This window comes from Jatropha curcas, chromosome 10 (assembly GCF_041381405.1).
Source record: "Jatropha curcas cultivar XTBG-Jc1 chromosome 10, XTBG_Jcur_1.0, whole genome shotgun sequence".
Classification (NCBI taxonomy): Eukaryota; Viridiplantae; Streptophyta; class Magnoliopsida; order Malpighiales; family Euphorbiaceae; genus Jatropha; species Jatropha curcas.
The window spans coordinates 5,127,364-5,153,006 of record NC_143160.1 but is presented as its reverse complement, the minus strand read 5'-3'; the positions used below and the strand labels follow the sequence as shown (position 1 = coordinate 5,153,006).

Sequence of the window (25,643 nt, the reverse complement as noted above, 5' to 3'; positions counted from 1 at the left end):
AATTTTTAAAAAATTTATATTTTTATTGGTTTGGTCCATGGCGTAGTATGATTGGTCTTCTTATCTTTTGTAGGAGATTTAAATTCTTTCCATCATAAATGTTATTACTCATCTACTGTATAACCCACAATATTATTTCGGTCCATTAAACTTTCCATATATATAATATATATATAAAATACTAAATCCTTTATATCAAGTACCGTACAGTACGGTTCAGCACGTACTTGAACTATGCAAGCAACTTGAAGCATATATATGGAAAGGCAAATAACTGAAATTTTTATATTTTAGCAATTTTCAATACTCGAATCTCTTTGTAATGGTAACTTATTAAAATGCCCAAAAACAACAATTTTCACAAAACAAATTCTAACAAACATACAAAATAATCTCCATTGACTAGGAATATAGATTTACCAATTGACCATATTTTATGAGCATACTCTTAAATACAGTTTTAAAAACCTTCACAGGATTAAGGTTAAATTGGTCATTTCAACTTTTGAGTCCATGGTTTTGCCCATTGCTTTGAAAATCTTTGTTGTCCAAAGGGAGATATTAGATTATTCCAAATAAGCACTTGCTCAAATTAACTAAGCAATATATGACGTGGCATTTTTTGATTGGAGGAGTAAATGTACTTCAACAACTTAACAAATTAGCACGTATGAGGCAGGACTATATTCTTTGACTACCATATTAACCTTGTTAATTTTCATACTTAATTTATGTAAATTTCCAAATTAACCATAAAAAGAAACAAATTGATAATAAGAATCACTAGCATCCAAAGTTTTTAACTTCATTAGAAGGGCTAGAGAGAAGCTTAAGAGTCACTAATGTTAAGCAATGCCAAGCAATATTGACCATTGGATCAATAATAATCAAAGGTCAAGATCAACCTCCAACATAAATTGCCTTCTCAATCTCACCTATTAAGGAATACAAAGGTGGTGGTAGCTAGCAAGTAGCTACCTTCTAATACTACTCTCAACTCTCAACTCTCCACCATTGAGCCTCAAATCTTTCTCTTTCTTTTCTTTTTTCAAATTTCTCTTATGGAGCTTAACAATAACCCTTTGATCACTCAATCAATGTTTTTATCTGACAATTACTCAAATAAACCATCCAAGAACATAGATGGGTTATTCCCTTTTGAAATAGCATCATCATCATCAAAAGGGTTTCTTCAAGATTTTCAAAATTTTGATCAAATATATGCAAATGGGTCTTCTTTAACTCCAATGTTTGGGGTCCAAACTGGGTCAAATTTTGAATCTTTTGATGCTTTTCCATATGGATCTTCTTCGACAAATATGGATTATTTCTATGATTATGAGTGCAAACCATTTGCAGCTGAGCATAACAAAGGAGGTCATGGTCAGGTTATGGATAACTTCTCATTAACCCTTCCTAATCGGAGTAATAATCCGACAGACATTATGGGATCAAATCAAGGACATATGTCCTTAAACTTGCAGGGAATGGAAGGTATAAATTTTCTTGTACCAGATGAAGTCTCATGTGTTACTGCTAATGATAATACTCATTACCAGAAGAAAATCTGTGTGAATAATAATAATTATAGGGCACAGCCTTCTACAAAAAGGACTTGCAAAGAGCGCAAGAAGCACAATGTGGTGAAGGGCCAATGGACCATTGAAGAAGATAGGTATATATTTATGCGATTTAAACTTATATATTTAAGATGTTTAATTGGGTCTAATATATTTACTTTGAATGTTTCTATATGTACAGGCTGTTGACTCAGCTGGTTGAAAAGAATGGACTGAGAAAATGGTCTCATATTGCTCAAATGTTACCAGGAAGAATTGGAAAACAGTGCAGAGAGAGATGGCACAACCATCTGAGGCCTGACATCAAGGTTTATTAACTATATTTTCTTTTTCACTTTTGTTTTATGCATCACCTCTCTGGTCTGGTTAACGACAAGCTGGATTCCATAGACTGATTGTTTTTTCACTTCACTAAGATTAATGATACATTTATTAGTTCTTGAGAAATATGGGCATGGATATATGTGTTTGCTATAAGGAAATATGTGCACTAAAGTATATGTTTAGTTTGTTTCTTGTTTGAAGATATGCCCCAATCATATTTGTCTGCAGCTTTTCTGCTGCTACATCAACCGAAAAAGCAAATAGAAACAAAATTTGTTGGTTAAAGAATAATAATGGATTTGTCACTACAAGAGAATCATGCATGCATGACATTGAAAAATGACTTGGCAAAATTAATTTTTAAAATTTTTAATTTATATAACGAGACAGATAATCGATTAGCAATTGCCAGGATTTGACAAGTTGTCGTTTATTTTATTTTATTTTGTTTTGTTTTGTAATTTGCAGAAGGATGTATGGAGTGAAGAGGAGGATAAGGTACTGATACAGGTCCATGCAGAAATAGGAAACAAATGGGCAGAAATTGCGAAGAGGTTACCAGGAAGAACTGAGAACTCAATCAAGAACCACTGGAATGCTACAAAAAGAAAGCAATACTCAAAGAGAAAATGTCGTTCAAAGAACCCAAGAGGCTCTCTTCTTCAAGATTATATCAAGAGCTTGAATTTAGACTCATCAGCTCCTCCACCAACTGGAATAAGATACCAGCCGCCGAAAAGCTCTGCTAATAGTTATGCTATGGATTATAGTACAATAACCAAAGTAGCAGCAAACCAGCCACAGAAGAATAATACAGTAGAGTTTTGCCAGAATAATAACGATAATATAAGGTTGGTTCCAAATTCTTGTGATGATTTTAATGCAGATTTTGATTTTGATGAGAAGTTTTTTGAAGAGGGTTGCTGCAGCTTTGATTCGCTTCTTGATGAGAAAAGCTTTGAAATGGATGTAAATCCATTGATGGATTTTGAAGTGAAGAAGGAGCTTGATTTAGTGGAGATGATTTATCAAACCAATGTGTAATTCAGGCTCTAATAAAACCCATAATTCACTATATATACATCATTGGTAGACATTGCTATATATTTTAATAGCTTGCATATGTTCTTCATATCAAATAAAAAGGAACTTATAGAAAAAAGAGTACTTTCTTTCTTTTCTTTTATTTTTATTGAACAAAAGGAAAAGAATACAAATCTTGGAAGTGGCATTAATTTGGAAAAAAAAAAAGTATCCTCTCGAATAAATAAATAAATAAATAAATAAAAAGGCTATATATATATATATATATCAAACATTACAATATTTATTATGTATTGTAATTATTAAATAATATAATATTATATATTATATATTTATTGTAAAATGCGTTATATATTATTGCATCTAAGGTAACATTAATTTTTTTGTTTTAACTATACTTTTATCCGGATATCTCCACTTAACTTTCTCTCTTTTAATTAAAAGTAATTTAGTCAATTACTATTTTTTAAAAAAAAATTAATATAGTTGAATTATTTTATTAATGGAACGAAGTTAGCATTAGTCACCAAGCTCTTAGCCTATTACATAGAGCTAAACAAAGCACATATATACCACATTTGGACTTAATCATGTAAAAATAAATATTAATATTTTTAAATTAATTTTTTACATGGTCATTTATTTATCATTGTTTCAAAATAATAAATAATTACTAAATATTATTATAAGAAATTTAATATCTATTATTCATATATAATAATAATAATAATAATAATAATAATAATAATAATTAATAAAATAATTCTACTCCTTATGACAATGCAATAAAGATACTTGTAACCTACAAAACGAGTTGGTTGATTAGAAGAAAAATTCCTATTAGAAAAAAACAGCCAAAAAAAAAAAATTATAATCGTCTCACAAAGTCTTAAATTTGGAAGATGGTCTAAAAGAGTGATTTTGGGGATTTTTCTGGCATGTAGGTTAAATTTTTGCCATTATCCTTCCCCTCGAACAAGCATAGAGATGTGAAATCCCCCATTTACACAGTTCAAGCAATCATTAGCAACAAGGCCGTACACAAGGCCCTTGTTTAGTATTAAAGTCCATTTCAACTCTCTCATTGATTCTTAGTTCTGTTTTCTCTAGCTTTGCTGGAAAATAGTTGTATTTTGTAGATGTTTGCTAAAAATTAACTTGCACCCTGTAATTTTTTTTGAGCGCAGGAAGTATACAAAAACAAATCATCCCAGTAGAAGTAAATGAACAAACCAAATGCAAAGTAACAAACCGGGGAAAAAGAAAGATTAAGAAAACAAAAGCATAATCGACATTCTGGCCTCAGCTACAAAGAAGTTGTCCAACCTATGTCTAATAACCACATTTAAATGCAAAAATGCTCTGCCTAACTTCAAGCTGTCTTCGGCTTTGGCTTAATGCGCTTCACTCTTGAATACAGAAAAACTCCAGCAAGGGCAATCCCAGTGCCTGCAAGAAATCCACAGGAATAAAATTTCCAGACAGATAGGTTGATGGATAAACCTATTCATTTTCCAAATAGCGAGACATGTTAGAAGTCAAATTACCTAGAGAGTTTATAGGTGACACAGGCGTTCTGAAGAAGAGAACGGAGCTGACAATGACCACCACACGCTTCACACAATTGCCTACAGAGTGAGTAACAGGTGATACCCTCTGCAATATCATGTATGAAACCTGCAAAATATAAACCATGCTATAAGTCAGGCATAGTTCAAAATATAAACCCGCAAAATACCATGTACATTAGGAAGAAGCATGGCAACAAGTAAACAGTTCAACATGCTTTAAAATTGTGTTAAGCACTTGATTCCAATAAGTGTAAGAGACACCAACTCATTTTCAAACTATAAAAATTACCTCAAAAAAATTGGTACCATATACTAAAAAGTTTGGAGAAAGCCAGCATACTATAATCAAATTTTCAATTTCAGCAGTTTAAAAAATACAAACTTTTATGGAAGCAACAGAAGAAATATGTATTTGGTTAAGACAGAAAAGTTAGAACCCAAGCAATACCTGTTGATAGGCATGGAAGCAGAGAGCAGCAATAAGAGACCTTGTGTACACCTGTTTAACATTCAAGCCCTGCCGCGCAAATAATAAAAGTACAAATCAGCCAATAACTTATTGTGAACATGTGTTTTGATAAAACCCAAAATCGCGAACAATTTTCAGCTCTCTAGCGAAAACTCACAGCAGATTGGAGATATGCAGGAGTAAACTTGACCCCTTCCATGAAGACAGCCACAGGGGCTAACAAGATAAAGGACATTATTGTTATTATTGAGAACAGAGTAATGTTGTCCATGGAATCCTGCAAATGAATAAACCACAAATTATGCACCAATTCAGAAAAACACAATTCAGATTTAAGTGACAGGGTAATCTCAAGACATATTGGCATATGCAATTGATTTCACAAAATAGTTTATTTGATCAAGATGAAAAACCAAACAAGTTTAATTAACTTATGTCTGGAAAAGTAGGGAATACCTCTTTCTTAATCATGACCTTCTTGCTTAATACATTACGAGATTGGTTTGTCAAATTGGATGCCATAGCACTCCAAAACCCAGCCCTTTTTCAGAAAAATAACAATGAGAATACATAGCAGAATTTAGATAAGGAATTTCAATTAAATCACATTAGTAAAACCCTCCAAATAAAAACTAAACATAAATATCAGGTGGCAGTAATGCCAATTAAGCACATCCATAAATAATTCTTACCAATTGAAGGAGGCCTCAGTTGCTGATGCAAGTGCTACACCACCAACAATTGGTATAAGGGAAGAAACTACCCAGAGAGTAGGAAACTGTGAACCAGAATGAAAAGAAATGAAGATAAAACTTAATAAGCAAATAAAACCTTTAAATTCTTCAATTAGTTATATATTTGGAGCAGCAAATGAAGCCAAAAATAAAAGATGCATAAAATAATCTCACCTCGCCAAGAAACATGGCAGATAGAACAACTGAGAAGAAAGGTTCCATAGCTTTGATTGTGTGTGTAAATGAAACCGCCACTTTCCCGAGGCTCATATTAGTGAAAAGGTTGCCCAGTGTGTGAACCACTGCCAGTGGAACAATTGCAGCAAGCTGTCAAAAGAATTATCAGAATAAGCCTCAAGTTTACTCTAACCAATGACCATAATATCACCCACGGCAGTTATACCACAGTTCTGGCATAAATCCAATACCTGAGCTCCACTAATTTTTGGCCTTTTGTAAAGATTGAAAGTCCACATCAGAATGACTAACACTGTCCCAACAGCAAACTGACCTACAGTGACAGTTACTGGGTTTGGAAATACCTTCAGAACCTGTGACAAGTAGATTGGAAACCCATTCACTTTATCAAGAACACCATTCAGAAACATTAATGTAGAGATGGACACAGTTCACTTAACCAAATGATGAGGTTTATTTATTTTTTCTATACCAAGTTCAGTTAATCATCTATTTGGTTTTCATTAAATTAGCCAAATTCAATCTATAATAATCACCAATAGGACATTTAGTAATGGACCTTTTTCTAGCAAAAATTCATTTAATAACACCTATCACTTTCATTATAAAGAATACAACAGGATAAAATACAATTTTACAAGGATTTATGCTTAAAAATAAAAATCACTAAACAATATTTATTGATTAATGCTGAAAAATTATAAATTAGAATACGTATACGTAATATACCATAATATTCAACCACATAGTTCGATTAGATTATCACCAACTCAGTTAACCAATTCATTCTCAGATTAGTTGTTCTGTATTGAATTGATTTCAAACGCGTGCACCTAAATCAAAACGCATTGGACAATTAAACAATTTTTTAATCCGAAATTTTCCTAAGAATATCTGCTCACCTGAATAATAAAAGAATTAGTTCAATTTGATTGTCAGACTTTCCACTTTCAGGGGAAAAAAAAATACACAAAACAGAATCCACGTATCACCAATAACGGCCCACGTTGGTTTTTACTTTTATGAATGGAACTTTTCCACACTCATATTTTGCCCAAAGAAACAGTATAGTATAAACAAAGAAAATCTAGCAAACGAATCCTCAAAAATCTCGAGGAATATCATAAATCAGCACTGTTTCAAAACGATCTAACATTTGCAACTCAAAAAAACAAATAGCAACTGCCATTCATATCATCAAACTCGCTTAAAGCAATGTAAAGCAAACCATGCTTAAAATTATAATAATCAAAATATCAAACGATTCAATAGAAGCAAAAATATATATGTATATATATTGAACCTGCTTGTTGTAGATATTGAAGTATATATTGAAAAGATACCAAAGGCCAAACAACAATCCAAGCTCCAAAGTCTTCATTAAGCTATTCGACTTCTCGCCCTCACCGGCACTCTCGGGCACAGGCGTTGCTCTAACCTCAAACCCATCCGTTTTAGGTTCAGAAACCAGAGGAGGCAGAGGATTCCATGGCCTGAAAAGAGAGGGAGAAGAAGAGAAAGACCATGATCGGCGGGGGAAAACGACATTAGTTGAGGTGTCTAGATCCTGTCGTTTGGAAGAGGCACGAATAGGATCAAATCTAGGAGCGAAAGTAGGGTTATTCAGAGGCCGCCGTGGCTTGAAAGATGGAAATGAAGGAGAAGAAGAGAGGGTGAAGGCTGCACTCTGCATTTTCGAGATCCGAAAAACAGAGCGCTGAACTTGTGTTTGGCGTTTTCAGAAATAGAGGGAAAGTCTTGGGGAGTCCGCCCTTTACTAGAGCAGTCGCGAGGTTTGGTGTAACAGTGTTTTTGGCAAATGACGAAATACAGATTCGTATAAATGGCGGATATTAGTTGGGATCTTTTTATTTTCTCGGCTGGAATAATTGGTGAGATTTTGATTTTCTCGCTGAAATGGGGATAGTTAGTGTGAAATACCTAATAAAGGTTTTCTTTTTGGAAGCTTTTAAAATGTACTTTGACGCTTTGTTGGGAGGGGGAGCAGAAGGAGATGTAAATGGAAGAGTCAAAATCACGAGAAATTGTTTGCTTAACTGGAAATTCAACTCTACCAACCGGCACTGCGATTATACAATTGGAAATTACCTAATAAATAGTTTGAACGACGAAAAGTGCTTCCAATCCTTTACGTTCACTTTTTTTTTTTTTTTTAATCCGCAAATTCAATTTATTTTGGTCAGATAAACGGTAATTTCGTTATAATTTATAAAAATTAATTAATTTTTTAGCGTTTATATAAAAACTTTAAATGACTTATATTTTGAAATAAATAACTGTTTACGAGGCTTTTGAGGCTATGGACTTCTCATCCACCCTACCCAACCCAAGCACCCAATTATTAATACAATAAAGAGCCTAAATGCCACAAACAATTACACAGATTCTGCCACAAGAAGTGATGATACTTTGACCCTGCAGATTTTGTCCATGATAATCACTTCCTGATATTTGCATATTCCGTGTCAATAATATCAAAAAAATACAAGATAATACACCAATTTAAACGGCTTGTGGTTATCAGTGTCCATACTACAGGTACATTCTATCTCTATTCCAATCATCTGGTTGCTATTATTTTACATGCCTTTGGAATAAAATGGTGTGAATCATACCCCCAACGTACTCATTGCAAACCATAGAAGAAAATCAACAAAATCAATTCATTTAAAAAATGTCGATGACAGCACAATTTCTGCTTCCAATTCTATCAGTGAAACTAATTACATTTAGTCCTTCCCCACAAGAATCATTAAATAAATTAATGAAATAACACGATTAAGTTCCACAGAGCTTTTCTGGACAAACCATAACAACTTCATGGAATCAAGCTCATCGATATCTTCATACACAAAATATATAAGAATTGCCCGATCATAATTTAAACTGAACCCCTTCATCTAGAGGTCAAGAACATTACAAGTGCCTTGACAGGACTGCATAAGTTATGACATAAATACTTCAACTCCTGCAGTTTTAGTTATCTGGCAAACTGGACAAGCTTCTGTAAACCCTGCACAATCTCTACATAGACACAAGTGTCTACATGGCAATAATAGCATAGAGGATTCTTTTGCCCTGCACGCTCTACAGGTTATCTGCCGTTTGAAGGAGCTTGCATTTGCTTCCACAGCATTCTTTAAGTTCTGGTTAGCATAAGAAGCTGCATCATCTACCTCACTGTCCCCACAGCCTTCCTTCCCATGAATAATTCCCTGTGCCATGACCTGCTTCAGATTGCTCTTCAAAGCATTAACTACAGATTCATTATACTTTGCTCTATACTGCCAGGACTGAACCTCTGAACCAATTTGTTTTATCTTTTCCACTAGTTCATTGTTCCTGCGATTCATGTTCTGTATTTCAAGTTCTTTTTCAAGCAGCTTCTTTCCAATTCCTGCTTCTACGGCATGTAAGAAAGAAATTGTGTGTCTCTGTCCCACTTCCCTTATACTCTTTATCATACTCTCTTCCTGTTAGAAAGAATCCAAGTAAGCAAGCCGTGAGTCACCTGACCATAAAATGAGAAAGCCAGCAGAAATTTTAAGATAACAGTTAAATAAACATCGTTATTAAATCATAGAAAGTCTGAAAAACTTAGGCTGTGAAAGGTTTCACATCTAATCTCACAACATTATAAACTTTTTATCAAATTCTGAACCCACACATGTCTATCCAATTGCTACTAGGGAGATTACAAGATCAATTTCCTTTTTGTGATTACACAATTTAGAACAAGCATGTCTGACAACCTTTTAATAGTTATTAGGTAGGATATTTAGAAGGGTGAACACAAACCAAAAGAAAAATAAACCTAGAATTCAAATGATTCTCTTAATGGCAAGTTAAAAAATAAATAAAAATAATGGAATATATTTTCAGAATTAACTTTACCATATGTAGTCACAGAAGAAATCACAGGGAAGATAACAATTTCTAGAGCATTTAGATGTGGTAATACACTTGAACAGTAAAAAAAAACAAAAGTTCAAGAACCTGAATATATAATTGAAGAAATAGCTAATGATGGTATGATAGATATCAGAAGAATGGTAGACATCACACCATACTTCAAATATAACACCAAAGTATTACCTGAAGTCTCATGTGATGATCAAATTCTTCTTTCTGCCGATCCATCTCAGCCTTAAGACTGTCACCTAGAGACAACATAACAGGGAGAATAGTTGTCTTGGGATCACTTGCATGTGAGACAGGGGAGTTGCGTTCCTGTTCCTCTTCCTCAGAAGAAAGTTTCAATCCAATTGATACAAAATTAGGATCCAAAATGCTTCCAAGCTGACCAGCTTCACATTGATGGAAGTTATTATTCAAAGATAATTGATGCTTTTGCTGTTTGGAAATGAAATCTGTGGCCCTGCCTCTTTTACCAGGCCTCTCCATGGCAGTTGTGTGATCATTTCCCATGTGATTTATGGGACCTCCAAGGCATCCAACTGGGTTTGTGGTAGATTGAAACATCAGTACAGTCACATAAAAAATATGACAACTGTAAGACATTTAAATTAAGGGGAAAATGAACGATGAAACAAGCAAAATGAATAAAAACGAGAAATCCACAAGTAACAAAATAAACTATTGACTGCTGCTAAGGCAGTATAGAAGTGGGAGGTAAAAACACCAAGGAATTCCCTCTGAAAATTCTGCATTTCCCTCTTTGTATGTCAATCTCTTGAACATTTTCTCTCTATCACTAGCACTATGAACTTAAAATCATATTGAATCCCCAACTAGATATTAGATGCATACATCAAACAAGAACCTTCATGTTAGCTTGGTTAAGCTTGCAATGCATTAAACATAAAACAACCTTACACTTTAGAATACCCAAGCAATAATGTAAACCTATTAAAGCTGCAATCGACAAAACACTATAAATTGAAATTCATTTTGTGGGAAAACTAACCATCTCCAAATAATTGCAGCTGAGGAAATGCATTAACTTCACCTCGGAAGTGGTTTTCACCAAAGGAAATTGGAAGCACAGAATTGTTGTTATGACCTCCCAACATATTCCTGGAAAACAAGAAAGAAGAAATTAATTACATTCAAATATTCAATTCGTAATCAAAGTCAATACTTGCCTACAATTTGAAGCAACCTTAATTACAGGCCCTTCTTAGAAAATTAGATAAATAATGAATATGGATTGTAAACGAAACCCCAAAACACCCAAATCTTTTAAACAAGCAAACGATCAGATGAAACGATGCATGAATATCAGTAAGCCAAACATGTTCGCTATAAAAGAAATAAAACTATTCAGAAAGGATAAAGGAATTTAGGAACAGATTGCTAACAAAATGCCAAGAACAGTTACAACCCTTTTGAGCCTCTTCTTAAAATTACCCATCCAATCATTTAGCAAGTAATTCATCAAACGAATGTCTTCAAGACAACAGTAGCAATCCGATTATGGCCAAACCAGAATAACTCATAAATCGTATTACCTGAAATCCGCTTGAAATTGGAAAAGGTCGATCTATGAAGCGAGGAAGAGAGGGAAAAAATAGAGAAGGGAGAAAAAGAAGCAAAAGGGTAGAAGTTTTCAGTATTGGAAGCGAGGGTGATGATGGCGATAATGGTGGTGGGGTGCAAAAAAGGAAGCGTAGTTGAGAGGTTGAGGTGAAGAAGAAAACCAAGGATTCCATTCGTACGGGGACTTGTTATTGTTGCTGTTGATGTTGTTGGCATTGTTGGTGGTGGTGTTGGTATTGGAGTTGTAATCTTCGTCACTCTCAATGTCCAACCTCGTCAGTCTGCTTTTCGTTTTCTTACCTGTAACTTTGTTCAAAGTGAAATGATTGTTTTATTAATATTTTTTTTACTTATTATTTATTATTAATTTTTATTTATCAATTAATGCAAACTATTTAATATAAATCCATTTTAATATTATAATTCATAATTGTCTTTTTTAATAAAAAAAAAAAAGTTTTGCATAAATGACCGGACTTAGAAATATGTATTTAAATAAAAAAATCATAAATTTATTCTCGGCAATTCCACTGTTTTAGAAAAGGGAAAATAAAACTTCAACTCTATCTTTCTTTATTAATAATAAATTTAAATAACTTTACTTAAAAAAAAATTCAATTCATTGGATTTCACATTGTATCAATCCAAACTACGTCTTAAATTTACTCAACGTCTTTCAAAACACGTGTGGGTGATTTTAATAGGTAATTTAGAGAAATTACGGTAAAAGAAGAGACTTATTAATTTTATACATTCAGACTTTTCACCAGAAAAGAAATTGCTTTTTTTTTTTTTTTTTTTGAGAAGAAGAGGAAATTACTATTTGCTAAATGACATTCTTAATATGATACAAATCTTAGTAGACGAAAAAAAAAGAAAAAAAGAAATTACCAAGTCATCTCTCACAAGTTTAAGCAACGCATTATGAAATAGTAGTTGACAATTTCTTAATAATTAAAAAATGATGTTGTGCTTGATCCATGTACAAGGCATTATGTTATATTATATCAGATTTTTTATTATATATTTATACCTGAAATGGATGGAGATTGCACCAAGAATAGTTGTTGGTGAGACAAATTATCAACTTTATCACTTGATTGAAATGAAAATGAAAAGAAAAGAAAAGAAAAAAAAGAATAATCGCTAAATTGGAGAGAGCAAAATAACTTTGATTATTAAGAAGAAAATAAGCAGTGACAGAGCCAGAAATTAAAATTATGAGAGACTAAAAAAAAAAATCAAAAGTTAAGAGGGGCAAAATTGAAAAATTTTACTATTTCATAAAGTAAAAATAAAAAAAAATTAATATTTTATGAGTATTTTTTTAAAAATTATTTTTGTCCGCCAATGAGAATAAGGTTAATCACGTTTTTGAATTGATTCTCAAAAAAACGTGGGTGGGTGTCGATGAAGAAAATGGATATATGACATTGATCACATTATAAATTATTTTGTATATTAAATAGTGGAATGTTATTGCTATTGAAGTTGAATCGTTTGGCGGTGCAATTGATAGATGGAACTTTCAATTAGAGTTAATTTATTACTAATATATTAATAAATTTATAGTTATATTATATTTGAAATGTAACGGCGCATTTATAACTTATCTTTGAACTTAGCTATCTTAAATTGCAAAGCTATTTTAGATGATTGTCGAGATGTTAATGTTATCTGGATTAGATGGTAAGCTAATGTAGGTGTTATGCTTTTGCTACAGTATCTTACCTCCATGCTCGCTTTTATATCTAGAATATATTCTCCATTATTTATTGGATTTATTTCATTGAGTTAATAAAGTTATTATATCTTTTAGAAAAAAATTATTAAATTTATCAAAATTTTATTAATAATTTTTTAAATTGATAAATATGATAAATTATTATTAATATTAATATAAAAAATTAAATTAAGATTTTTATGTATATAACATATTAAAATAGAAAAATAACACATTCAATTAAAGAAGTATGAGATATATAAAAATAAAATAAAAAATACTTTTATTTTTTTTCATGCTCATTTTGTTTAAATGTTCATATCAATTAATAGTTTATAGCTGATGGTTGATAGTAGTTAGCTCATAAATATCAGTGATTTGATAAAATGTAAAATGGCTATTAAAAATATATTATAATCTATATATTATGATCTATAATTTATATATTTTTAAAATTTTTAAAGTGACTATATTATTTATTTATTTATTTAAATATAAAATATTAATAAAAATTATTTAACAATATTGGCTAAAAAGTTTATTATTTTTTAAATAATTATAAATAAAATGATAGCAAAATATTTTAATTTAAAAAATTATTAGTAATTATTTTTTTGAAATTAATAAAATTCAAACCTAAATAGAATTTAGTTAACTATTGATATGAAAAAAACTTCAACACGAACTTGACGAAATTAACGGTTAATTGAAATTTCTACCGACTGTGATTAAATTAAAAAGTTTACTAAACTTTATTGAATTCCAGAAATTGTCATATGCTTAATAATATAGTAATTTTTATTATGAAGAATAAGAAGATGATAGTAATTTTTTCTTTTAAAATTAGAAAGCAAAGTTTGAATAAGCGACACGTTGTAACCTTCTATCCCATAAAATAAAAGCACCAAAAATAGCAACTCTACCACCAGTTTCATTCACTTCCATTGGTTTTCTCTGTCGTGTCACCTACCTCTCCATATTTTTATTAAACTCCCATTTTTACCCTTCCCTAATGTTAAGCCCAACACTCTACCGGGGCCTAATTAAGTCACTTCCTACCTCAAAAATATATACGGTTAAATGCTCCTAAATTCGCTCGCGGTCACAGATGCGCATTTATCTCTCTCGCTTCAAATTCACGTTCCATTGTTACAGATTTTTTTTTATCTTTTCTCGGAAAAGTGAAGGAAAATATGCATTCGCTTTCTAGTATTAAAGTGCTTACCGATTTCCGCGCAAGTCCGCGCTTGCCGGTTCGTAGCTCCTGTTTCGAGAGGAAGGCGTGGCTAAATTTTGGGGATTCCGCGAGGACATGTCGTATTGTAGCGTGTTCCGTGGAGAGAAACGGAAATGGCGGTGGAGGAACAAGTTCGAGCTCAAGTTCTGGGTCGGGTTTGGGTTCGGATCATAGTGCAAGTTCGTTTTTGTCGCGGACTCAAACTTATGCTTTGTTGAAGCAGCAAATGGAAGTTGCTGCCCAATCTGAGGTTAGCCTCCTTTTTTCTCTCCCTCTCTTTTGTTTTCTTTTCTCATTTCGTTATTTGTATAGTTATTAAGATTTTTTTTTTTTAATGCTATTTAAGGATTACGAAGAAGCTGCTAGACTTCGTGATTCATTGAAATCGTTTGAGGAAGGGGAACCAGTTCTGCTACTTCGTAGGATGCTTAAGGAGGCCATCAGTGACGAACGATTTGAGGTATCCTTTCTGACTTTCTGTTACTTTCTGTTTTTCGTAATCGATGGTGTTCTATTTTCAACTATTGAGGATGCGATGGATGTTGGGAAAAGGCGGCTAACAATGGATTCAAAGAAACTAGTTTAAACTAAAGTTGCATTTATTTAAGTCTGGTCATTGCATCGTGGTTTTGTTTGGATTAGAGCAATGTATAATAGGCTGTGCACTTCTTTGTTTCTTGATTATCCTTATGTTGGTTCAATTTTTTAATATAGAAATTATTCAGCTGAATCATTTTATTGGATGTGATTTTTTTTTTTTTTTTTTTTTTTGATGCTGTTTAATTTATTTTTCTCTTGATAATCTTTTTTTTATTTGGTAATTATGGACCAGGATGCTGCTAGATATCGTGATGAACTGAAAGAAATCGCCCCACATTCGCTCCTGAAATGTTCGAGTGATGCAACAACCTTGGTATGTCAACAATCTGAATTCTGTACAACAGTAGCAGTTATTGCTGTTGTTTCAGAATGACTGATTTCATGTGGTTAATCTGGTTTCCCTCTTTTTTCGTAAGGCCATTATCATTTGTCATAGTGTGTGATCATCTGTTATATTAATATTTGATGATTATAGTTAAGGTTGGCCTGTTCAGAACCATGGTTTAGAATAATTACGATAGTGGCATTTCTGGCATTCTAAAAAATCAAGAGCTTGTATTCTCAAGGGGCTATGATTCAGGAACATGACATGAGTGATATTTTTGAAAATTAAATAGTCAATATTTGGGAAAGTTTTTTGAAGTCTATGCAATCTGTGTGTAGGGTACAGATGGTTTTGCTTCTTCTTTTATCTGTCTTGTCTCTATTTGGTTTCTCTACTTCATATTTGGTAGATTATTAGCCTGCTGGTCTATGTATAGACAGAATTAGATAGGTGCAGCAGAATGCTGCTTACAAGGGTGGATAAAGACAAGTGATAAAATCTATGCACTGATATTAGATTAGTAGTAACTCAAAATCTCATGCATTGCAGGGGATCAGGGTTCAAGTTAGGAGCGTGTACATTGACGGCAGAAGTCAGCCTTCTAAGGGACAGTACTTCTTTGCGTACAGAATAAGAATCACTAATAACTCAGATCGTCCTGTTCAACTGCTCAGAAGACATTGGATTATCACTGATGCCAATGGAAAAACTGAGAATGTCTGGTGAGTTATTTACTTCATTTCTATTATCTGCTATTCTGGAGGCATTCAAGTCTCAAGATGCTTTATTCTCTACCTGTGTTTTTATTGTTCTGTGAGTGTGGACTTGAGATTATATTTGCTGGACTTCCAAATTTTTGATCATGTATTCATTTTCCATTTTACAGGGGTGTTGGAGTTATAGGTGAACAGCCAGTTATACTTCCTAAGACAGGGTTTGAATACTCATCTGCTTGCCCATTAACTACTCCTGATGGCAGAATGGTGAGCTTTGGTTTCCTTTCTTTCACTTCCATGAGTAGTTTCCAATTTATTTTTCTTCTTTGCTTTTCATGCCTCCTGTCCCCTTGTGCAATTTATTGAAGAGCTCAATATGCAGTTTTTTCTCTACTACAGAAGTTTATTCAAATTGCTTTCTGAAAAGTATGGATACACTTTGGTTTCATATGTGTGTGTGTGTGTGTGTGTGTGTGTATATATTGTTTGTGTAACCTTTTTTTTTGTTTTAAAAATGTCTGATGGGTTCAAAGTAATAAGAGGAAATTGTGTTTGGAAAGAAGGGTCTCTTTGGTGAAAATATGTTAATCTGTATTTGATTTTTTTTAATCTTCTGATTCTTCTTTATGTGATGATAAGTTCCAAATTTTTGAGAGTTGGTCGTCCACAGGCATGCCTCTAAATTTAGTTCATTTGCAGGAAGGTGACTTTGAGATGAAACATATTGATACGGTAGGCTCACCAACTTTCAATGTGGCTATTGCACCATTTTCTCTCTCAATACTAGGAGACGAAAGTGACACTTTTTGAGACATGAACTATAAAATCACTTTTCCGAGACGAGGACCTGCATCTGTGCTATGTGTTGTGCCAATGTGAAAGCGGATGGTTAAAAAAGAAATGTAAAGTAGTGTATTTTTATTGTGTAAATGTAAATTTCTCTCCATTGTTGGGGAATATGAATCAATAATGAATTGTTTTACTATGATTTATGTTACATTCTCTATATTAAAACAAAACAAAATTACTAGAGTTGTAAATCATTTACAAGGTTGGTTATGAGCTCTAAGCTCAATGCATGAATTGTAGGGTTATTATTATTACTTGCAAGATGTAGTTAACAGTTGATACTACTTACTCAATTGAAACACATTGTTATGTGCTTTTTGAGATGCATCTCATGTAATCGAGTTCAAATGTCTTATCCTGCACTGCACTGAACCCTTCCAATTGTTTATTTTGTCCTTTAAATTTGAAAATTTTCATTGTTGAAGTTGTAAAGCAGGTATTATGTCATGGGGCTATTAGCTTCGGCTAAAGTAGAGGAAGATTCCCTGTGCCTATTTCAACTCAGTGGTTTAGTGATTAGCAACGTAATGAGGAGCAAATATTGTTTTATTGGCTATGACTTCATGACTAAGCTATGTGTAGAATAACATCGAGAGTTCTTTGTCAATAACTTGACCTGTTTGTCCTATAATATTAGGACCATATGTTCAGCATTAAGCAAACTTGGAATTCCCTCTTTGGTGGGCCTAAACAAATGTGGAAGGCATTCTCTCTGTCTTTGTCTATACAGTGATATTTCAATAGTCTATCTCAGAACTTGTTGCATAGGGCAATGTTCCTCCCTGGTTTTAATTTGTTGTCTGTTCATATTTGGTTACTATATGTTGTTCCTTCCCTACAAATAAAACAGTCATCACTAAACTTTCTGTTATCTTCTAAATAGGTGGCCATATCCATTCCTTGACTTGTCATCTTCATATGCCCCTTTATGGTGAGGATGATCTCCATATAATTGATGCTTATATTTTGGTTTATTTTCAATAGCCATTGTTGAAATTGGTCCTTCATAGTATTTGAATCACTCTTTGTTTTCTTGAAGGTATTTCTTTATGGCAGTGATGCAATATCCCAAGCTATGGTATATTTGCCTTTATCATAAAGCTGAAACACACGCACACACTCTATTCTCGAGATGGTTCCCTGAGTCCTACGGTTGTAAGCAGTAACAATAGTTGACAGCTAAGCTGAAACCAATTTAAAACATCTTGAAGAAAATGTGAATTATCATGTAGAGGAAGTTGCAGAAATAGAATAGACAAGAAACAGAATCATTTCAGCAAGTTTTGGAAGACACACAATGGTCTGTAACCATTGTTAGAGTAGCATATACGAATGTAACAATGTAAATATAACGATTGGAAAAAACTCAAAAAGAAAAAAAAGAAAAATAAACATTAAGTTATCACATCTGTAAATAGCGGGCAAAACAGTAAATCCACCCCCTTCTCCCCCTCTTTTGTGTCAAACGAGGCATCATTTATTCAATTGAAACGCATCTTTCGTTTTTCAAGAGGTATCTCATGTATTGGAGTTCAAAGCAGGTACTGTGTATATCATTGTGCTATGATCACGCTTGTGTCGAGTGCTTATAAATCAGTAAAAAAAAAAAAAAATGTGTAAAAAAGAGTGAAATCTACATAAAACCAAGAGTTTAGTCTTATTGAGAAAGCATCCTCCTCAATTTCCATATAAAAGCTATAGTTAATAAGCAAACTGCAGACACGTTTCTTTTTCCCAAACCCAGACCCTACCACGCTACATTGCTGCTAAATGTTACTACTAACACATGAAATTGTCTATTGTTTGTGCTGTACATTGCGTATTTCCCTGCTTAATTCCTGGCAACAAACCATGCAAGCAATTTGCTTATGCACAGCTATGCAAATCCAGTCTATTTAAACATAACTTCTAAGTTATAACTTCATGTAATTATTTAAACATAACATCAGACCAAACTTGGGATCCCCTCTTTGGTGGGCCATAACCAGACATGGAAGGTATTTTCTCTGTCTTTTTCTTTATTAGTTTGTATTGATATTGTTTCTGATGTTTTCTGTTCATATTTGGTATTTGCTGTCCCCTTGATACTTTTTTTGCATTATCAATAGTCCTTAACTATATTTCATTAGACCCATTTTTATGAATATGCAATGTGTACAATACATAATTAGTAACATCCCTAGTGTCCAATTCTTTTTCTTGCCTATAATATTACAATCATGTCGTCCATTCTTTAACATCCAATAATTGATTTTTGGTATATGATAGTGTTAATTATTAAAATATATATACTCTTCCTTTCAAATCGATTCTATTCCTATTTTGTTCTTATTCTCAATAATTAATTAACTAATTTAAGGTTGCATCCTTTACAAAGTAATTTCTAACGTGTTTCAAAGTCTTGTTCTTGCTTTGTCACCAAGTTTGTCTCAACAGTAACTTGTCTTTATCCTCTGTCCCTCAAAAACTTTCTTGAGGCTGCCATTTCACTATTGTTTCCTTCGATTTTCCAACTCTCACATATTATTCGTTCATTACGCAATAAAATACATTTTAAGTGCTCATTGCTTACTGTTCGAGAAGTTAAAATCAAATATATGTGAGAAGAAAATGATTTTTAATGAAATCAAATGCAGGAAATTATAGTGTCGATGAAAAATAATGATGAATATTAGGGAAAATTATAAATTTATTCTGCTAAAATTAACTACTCTGTTGCTTTTCTCTTCATTTAATTAAGGTTATTTTAAGTTTTTTCACAAGTCATTTAATGGTAAAAATTGAATTTTTTTATAAAAGACAATATGCATAATGATAAAAAATATAGAGACAGGGTAAAGTATTTTAAAAAAATAAATAGATAAAATAGTTAATTATAGTATAATACGACGATAAATTTAAAATTTTCCTTGAGTATTTTTAAAATTTAAAATAGTTAATTATAGTATTTTAAAAAAATAAAAATTTTCTCTTCCCTGCCCAGTCATTTCTGTCATTGCCTTTTGTTACTTTTCTTTTCTTTTTCTTTTCTTCTTCTGTTTCATATTCGCGGTGACAGTAAAAAAAAGAAAAAAAAAAAAAAAAGGGAAAGAAAGCCATTAACGTCGGTGAAAAAGTTGAGAAGTAATAGGTGTCACCGTCGGGTGAATCAATTGCAAGTGCCCTCAGAAGACCAGTCGTAATCCGGTGCTTCACGTTTTATTCTTTTCTGATGCGACTTAGCTTTTGAACCCAAAAAAGATTCCTAATTGGGCCCGCGTGCCGCGAGCCTTTCAAAACAAACCACGTGATTGCAAGAAAACCAATCACTAAAAGCCACGTATCACCGCAAAACTAAAGCCTTGTTGGATATATTAAGATGAACCTACTAGGTTGGTTTAAAAGAAAGAAAGTTGTTCTCCAAAAAATAATAGCGCTATGAAATAAATATTTCAGAAAAAAAGAGAAATTAATTTTTTATGATTTTAAATTATAAAATAATAAATAAATATTAATATAATTTATTTGATGCGCCAAAATAAAATTATTTAAAATATGTATATAAAATTAAGAGTTAAATATTTTTGGCCTTAAATTATGATCAAATTAACACTTAGGTCAATTAATATTTGAGTAATTATTTTGAAGGATCTAAATAATGCTGTTGTTATATTGTAAGGTCCTTCCATCTTAAATCTTACCCTTTTTTTCATTTATATGGGGTGAAAAGCGAATATTAAATGGGGGTTAAATATTTTTGGGTCCCTAAATTATGACCAAATTAACACTTAGGTCCCTCAATGTTTCAGTAATTATTTGCTTTTTAGCCTATATAAGCGAAAAAAATAGGAATTTAGATGAAAGGACCGTGTAACAATAAAATTATTTAAGTCATTCAAAATAATTACTCAAACGTTGATGTACCTAAGTATCAATTTGGTCATAATTTAGGGATCTGAAAATACTTAATCCTAAAATTAGTTATATTTTTTCTGTCTCATTTTGTTTGCCTGTTATTCATTTTTTTAGATGTTCCAAAATATTTGCAAGGTTTCTAAATTTATACATGTAAATAATTATTTTTTCCATAATTACCTTTATGATCCTTAAGTAAATGAGAGATTTTTATTAATATCTTTGATGAGTTAAGAGTAAAATAAAGCAAAATAACTTTTATTAAATAAATTCTTAATATGTGTGTTTTGTCAAATCATGCAAAAAAAATGGGACGGAATGAGTAATTTTTCAATTTGATGATTTCTATTATTTTTTATCTAAATAATAAATTAAAAAATAATATCAATGTGTCAAAATAAATTATGCCAACAACTATTAATTTTCAGTAATAAAATTATTCTAAAATTATGAAATTGATAATTTGAATATATTAATCCTTCAAATTAACAAAAAAAAAAAAAAAAAAAAAAAGAAGAAGAAGAAGAAGAAGAAGAGAAAACTTGGTGTGAAGAAGAAGCTGTGACAATTATGGGTGACAGGCTATAGGTCAAACTAAGGAGTCATAAAATGGGACCCACACAATGAGTATCACCGATCTCAAGCTTTAACTAAAAGCTAAAAGCTAACATCATAATTTCTAATCAGCCTTTCCACATGATTAGCTGGCCAATCTTGCCTACAATCAAACGAACACTCTCTCTTCTCAAAAACTGTTTAACGTTAATTGATCAATCATGAAAAACTTATCATTGGCATATATCAGTACTCATTGGTCAAAGGATTGGGTATGTATTTCCAGATAAGGACCTGCAATGTACTATAACATTTCTCTTTCCCCCTCAGTTACTCTTTCCCTTCTTTACCTGCACACAACACACAACACACAATGAACCAAAGACCATTATTCTTGAACTCCCAAAACAATATATCTAAAATAAGGGAAATATTTGTTTTTTCTTGGAAATGAGAGAAATTTTGAAAAGACTAAAAAAAGCCTGAAATGCAAGAAAAGTAGACAGGAAGTTGTATTGCATGTTTCCTAATAAAGAATTATATACTTGCATGCATACAGAGAGATTAGGACAGTACATAGACATTAGACATTCTCTAAGCATTTTCAAGATTTTATTGATATTATAATTGAAAAAGAAAGCAGAGAAGCTTGGGCTCAAAGCAGCCTTCCCTTTTAATTTTATCTTTTATATATATATATATATATATATATATATATATATCTTTCTTTTCTTTTCCCTCTTTATTCAGTTTTCTATTCAAAACAAAGAAGCAAAGCATCTCCTTGTAGGCTCTTGCACACCATCACATTGTCTTTTGCTTTCCCTTGTGAGTATTCACCTTTCCTTTCCTTAGAATTTAGCTGCTTCTTTTGTGTGCCATTTATCTTTTAATATAAGAGATTTGAAATTTTTCTTCCTCTGCAAGAACCCACCTAAAGTTTGGAACTTTGATTAGTTTTGGGTCAAAATCAACCTGGGTTTTTAATGTTTTGAATTTTCCATTGGTCCAATATTCTCTGTTTTCTTGTGATACAATGTTTTCCTTTTAGTACTTGAGACCCATATAATAACTTCTCTTTTCTAATTTCACGCGTAAACCCTGTCTGGGTCTATGTGGTTTCATAAATGTGTAATCTTAAGCACATTTCAGCATTTGAGTTTCACTTCTCACCCAATTTATTCAGTATTTCTTCTTCTGATATGTATATCAGATTTCATATAGTTGCACTGCTTTTTATTGAAACTTTATTTTCAATTGGTTAGTATTTCGATTTTCAGCTGTTATTTCCTTCATCGCTTCTTGTATACGCAAGTTTTTTCATTCTTTTCCCTCTGGAAAATTAATCGTCAATATCTTCATTTTTCGATTTCTTGAATTGTGCTAGCCAATATTCTTTCTCTTGTGATGATTTGAAAATATTTCATTGACTATACCAGATTATCAAAAATATAATACTTGAGTGCAGAATCAGAGAAGTAGTAGAAGTGACAAAATGAGTTTTATAACAGGAAGCCTTCAAAACACTTGGCATCCAGCTATGACTGCTAACACAACCGTAGCCAGTTACTGGCTAAACTGGAGGTTCTTCCTTTGTGCCATTTGGGTTTTGATCTCCATGATTCTTGCTTCAATTCTTATATTGAAAAATGAAAAATTTTCCAAAGTGGAACAAGGTAGTGTAGAGAATAAACAAGAAACAGAAGCTGATTTATATGATGATGAGGCCTGGAGAACATGCCTCAAAGGAATCCACCCTGCCTGGTTGTTAGTTTTCAGAGTTTTTGCTTTCCTTTCTCTTGTGGTGCTGTTGATTGTGATTACTTTTGTGGATGGAGGCAGCATCTTTTACTTCTATACTCAGTAAGTTGAGCTTTTTCTTAATTTTGTCTTATCCCCTGCTTAAATTTCATTTAGGGTCTGTTTAGTATTGCTATTTGAGCCGTTGTTGGAAAAACACTACATTGAAAACGTTTTTGGGTTATTAAATTTATTCTCAAGGCATTTTCATATATTCTAGTCCTGAAACCTTCAAAATAGCAAATTAATAGCAACTGCACATTTCTTTTTCCAATAGCATTGATAATGGTGATTTTCAAAAAAGCGGTTTCAACCTCAATGCATGACAAACTCTTAATCTTGAAGAGGGATAAAAAAGTTGTGAACTTTCAGTTTCAAACAGCACTATTTGATCATTTTAACTTGGACTGATGAAGGACGGCTTTTTTGGTAATGAACAGGTGGACATTTACTTTGGTCACCATTTACTTTGGGGTAAGTGTTATTATGTCTTAAAAAGACATCCTCAAAATGCTTTTAAGCACATAATTGCTTAATGGTCCTTTTTTTTCCCATTTTTTTTTTCTGTTATATTCTTTATAATTTGATCACAATCAATTTGTAGCTTGGATCATTACTCTCCATTCGCGGATGTTACCTATATCACAAAAGAGTAGGTGGGGATAAGGTTGGTAATGTAGAGGTTGATTCAGAACTAGGAAACTCTGCTACTCCTCCACCTGTAGAAACTTCCAATGCTTCTAATGAACAAGTTGACATGAGGCAACCTGCTGGGAAATGGGTTTATGTCTTTCAAATAGTTTTCCAGGTATGGACAAAGTTTTTTGTCGCTTCAGCGCCAAATGTTGTTTTCTTAGTTTATTTGAAAACAAAATAGTACTGACATTTTTACTTGTTTGCATGGAAACAGATGAATGCAGGGGCTGTTATGCTCACAGATTGTGTATTTTGGTTTGTACTTGTTCCATTTCTAGCAATCAAGGATTACCATCTAACTGCAGTGAGTATCATTTTAGAACCAACTCATTCAATTCTCTGCCTAGTAATTTTAATTCCTCGTTATCCAAACAAAATGTTTGTTTTTATTTTTTGTTGCAGCTGGTTATAAGTATGCATTCTTTGAATGCTATCTTCCTAATTGGTGATACAGCCTTAAATTGCCTGGTAAGCTGCTTTTGTTTCAGTCACAGTACAACCATTTCCAACTCTTTTTATAATGCATGAGAATTCCTGCTTTCTAACTCTTTTTCATGAATTTTTATTTCAGCGATTTCCTTGGTTTCGAATCGCATATTTCTTCATATGGACAATAGCATATGTCCTATTCCAGTGGATTATCCATGCTTTTCAGAGACTATGGTAGAACTCCTCTTTTTTATTCTTCTTCTCATTATCAAACTTCAATTTTTCTTTTTGAGGTGTTCTCATTGTTCCATTAACACTAAACTTTCTGTTATCTTCTAAATAGGTGGCCATATCCATTCCTTGACTTGTCATCTCCATATGCCCCTTTATGGTGAGGATGATCTCCATATAACTGAGGCTTATATTTTTGCTTCTTTTTCAATAATCATTATAAAATTTGATCCTTTATAGTAATTGAAGCTTAATTTTTAATTAAGCATTGATTTATTACTTACTAATCTGGTTGTAATCTTTCTGTTTCTTGAAGGTACTTCTCTGTGGCAGTGATGCATATCCCATGCTATGGCATTTTTGCTTTTATTATAAAGCTGAAACACACTCTACTCTCAAGATGGTTCCCTGAGTCTTACCGATGTCGGAAGTAACAGTAAACCAGTATGAAATTATCAGTAGCATAGGAAGTTGCAGAAATAGAATAGAGAAGAACAGAACAGAATACCAGAGGTAATATAAGAGATTAAAGACATCCTTTGTCTTAACAAAGCTGATAGAAGATAAGAAAAAACAAAATCATTTCATTAACCAAGTTTTGGAAGGTGCACAATGGTCCAAGAGGAAAAGCAGCAATCTTGAGCTGGTGTACCCATTTGTTACAGTAGCATATATGGTTGAAACTAAGTAAAGATAACTATTGTAAACAATTCAAAATAAATAAATTATAATTGGTCTCAGTTCAATTTTATACTTCTACTTTACTATTATTTTATTTTCTTGTTATTGGATATAATATTTTGGTCTGAGTGACATTCCACATAAAAATTATTATTTTTGTAATGAAGAAAAGTACTGAACTAACCATGAACTTTTTTCTTAAAAGAGATTCTAGTGCCACTCAAATCATAAACATTGGGGATTTTGGTGGGATAATATATCTGAGTTATCACATCTTATTTGCCACTTTGAGTTGATGGAAACAATTCTTCTTCAACTCATTCCCAAGAAGGAGAATAAACAGAAACTTTTCTTAGTTAATTTAGCCTGTTCTAAATTAATACAAACACATGTCCACATCCATAAAGGGATTCTCTTTCCCACAGGGTGTATATAACCTATCGGAAGAGAACTATTACAAATTCTGA

General features: G+C 32.3%; 5 protein-coding genes across 6 annotated transcripts; 3 read left to right on the top strand and 2 right to left on the bottom strand.

The window, feature by feature from the left end:
• Positions 1 to 975: 975 nt before the first annotated feature.
• LOC105640745 (transcription factor MYB98) lies at positions 976 to 3,018 on the top strand. Its single transcript, XM_012225140.4, has 3 exons — positions 976 to 1,675; positions 1,762 to 1,888; positions 2,373 to 3,018. The coding sequence occupies exons 1-3, from the start codon at positions 1,062 to 1,064 to the stop codon at positions 2,946 to 2,948; spliced, it is 1,317 nt and encodes a 438-aa protein (XP_012080530.3). The 5' UTR covers positions 976 to 1,061; the 3' UTR covers positions 2,949 to 3,018.
• A 1,072-nt stretch (positions 3,019 to 4,090) lies between these two features.
• On the bottom strand, positions 4,091 to 7,742 carry LOC105640370 (phosphoenolpyruvate/phosphate translocator 1, chloroplastic). The gene is made up of 9 exons (XM_012224659.3): positions 7,224 to 7,742; positions 6,151 to 6,273; positions 5,897 to 6,049; positions 5,681 to 5,766; positions 5,445 to 5,529; positions 5,146 to 5,265; positions 4,968 to 5,036; positions 4,496 to 4,625; positions 4,091 to 4,397 (listed from the first exon to the last, which is right to left on the bottom strand). Exons 1-9 carry the CDS (start codon positions 7,611 to 7,613, stop codon positions 4,321 to 4,323), a joined length of 1,233 nt encoding a protein of 410 aa, XP_012080049.1. The 5' UTR covers positions 7,614 to 7,742; the 3' UTR covers positions 4,091 to 4,320.
• Positions 7,743 to 8,582: 840 nt separating this feature from the next.
• LOC105640369 (E3 ubiquitin-protein ligase BOI) lies at positions 8,583 to 11,554 on the bottom strand. Of its 2 annotated transcripts, none has more exons than XM_012224658.4 (4): positions 11,413 to 11,554; positions 10,869 to 10,978; positions 10,037 to 10,398; positions 8,583 to 9,414 (listed from the first exon to the last, which is right to left on the bottom strand). In XM_012224658.4, the coding sequence occupies exons 2-4, from the start codon at positions 10,972 to 10,974 to the stop codon at positions 8,887 to 8,889; spliced, it is 996 nt and encodes a 331-aa protein (XP_012080048.1). In that variant the 5' UTR covers positions 10,975 to 10,978; positions 11,413 to 11,554; the 3' UTR covers positions 8,583 to 8,886. The 2 variants fall into 2 exon arrangements, with proteins under 2 accessions (XP_012080048.1, XP_020537411.1); XM_020681752.3 differs by having other exon boundaries at positions 10,911 to 10,978.
• A 2,697-nt stretch (positions 11,555 to 14,251) lies between these two features.
• LOC105640368 (uncharacterized) lies at positions 14,252 to 17,084 on the top strand. The gene is made up of 6 exons (XM_012224657.3): positions 14,252 to 14,650; positions 14,747 to 14,860; positions 15,233 to 15,313; positions 15,875 to 16,047; positions 16,212 to 16,308; positions 16,741 to 17,084. Exons 1-6 carry the CDS (start codon positions 14,357 to 14,359, stop codon positions 16,849 to 16,851), a joined length of 870 nt encoding a protein of 289 aa, XP_012080047.1. The 5' UTR covers positions 14,252 to 14,356; the 3' UTR covers positions 16,852 to 17,084.
• A 5,090-nt stretch (positions 17,085 to 22,174) lies between these two features.
• On the top strand, positions 22,175 to 25,241 carry LOC105640367 (UDP-N-acetylglucosamine-N-acetylmuramyl-pyrophosphoryl-undecaprenol N-acetylglucosamine protein). Its single transcript, XM_020681756.3, has 8 exons — positions 22,175 to 23,202; positions 23,580 to 23,613; positions 23,744 to 23,947; positions 24,050 to 24,139; positions 24,238 to 24,303; positions 24,407 to 24,498; positions 24,608 to 24,655; positions 24,812 to 25,241. The coding sequence occupies exons 1-8, from the start codon at positions 22,835 to 22,837 to the stop codon at positions 24,927 to 24,929; spliced, it is 1,020 nt and encodes a 339-aa protein (XP_020537415.1). The 5' UTR covers positions 22,175 to 22,834; the 3' UTR covers positions 24,930 to 25,241.
• The last annotated feature ends 402 nt before the right edge of the window (positions 25,242 to 25,643 follow it).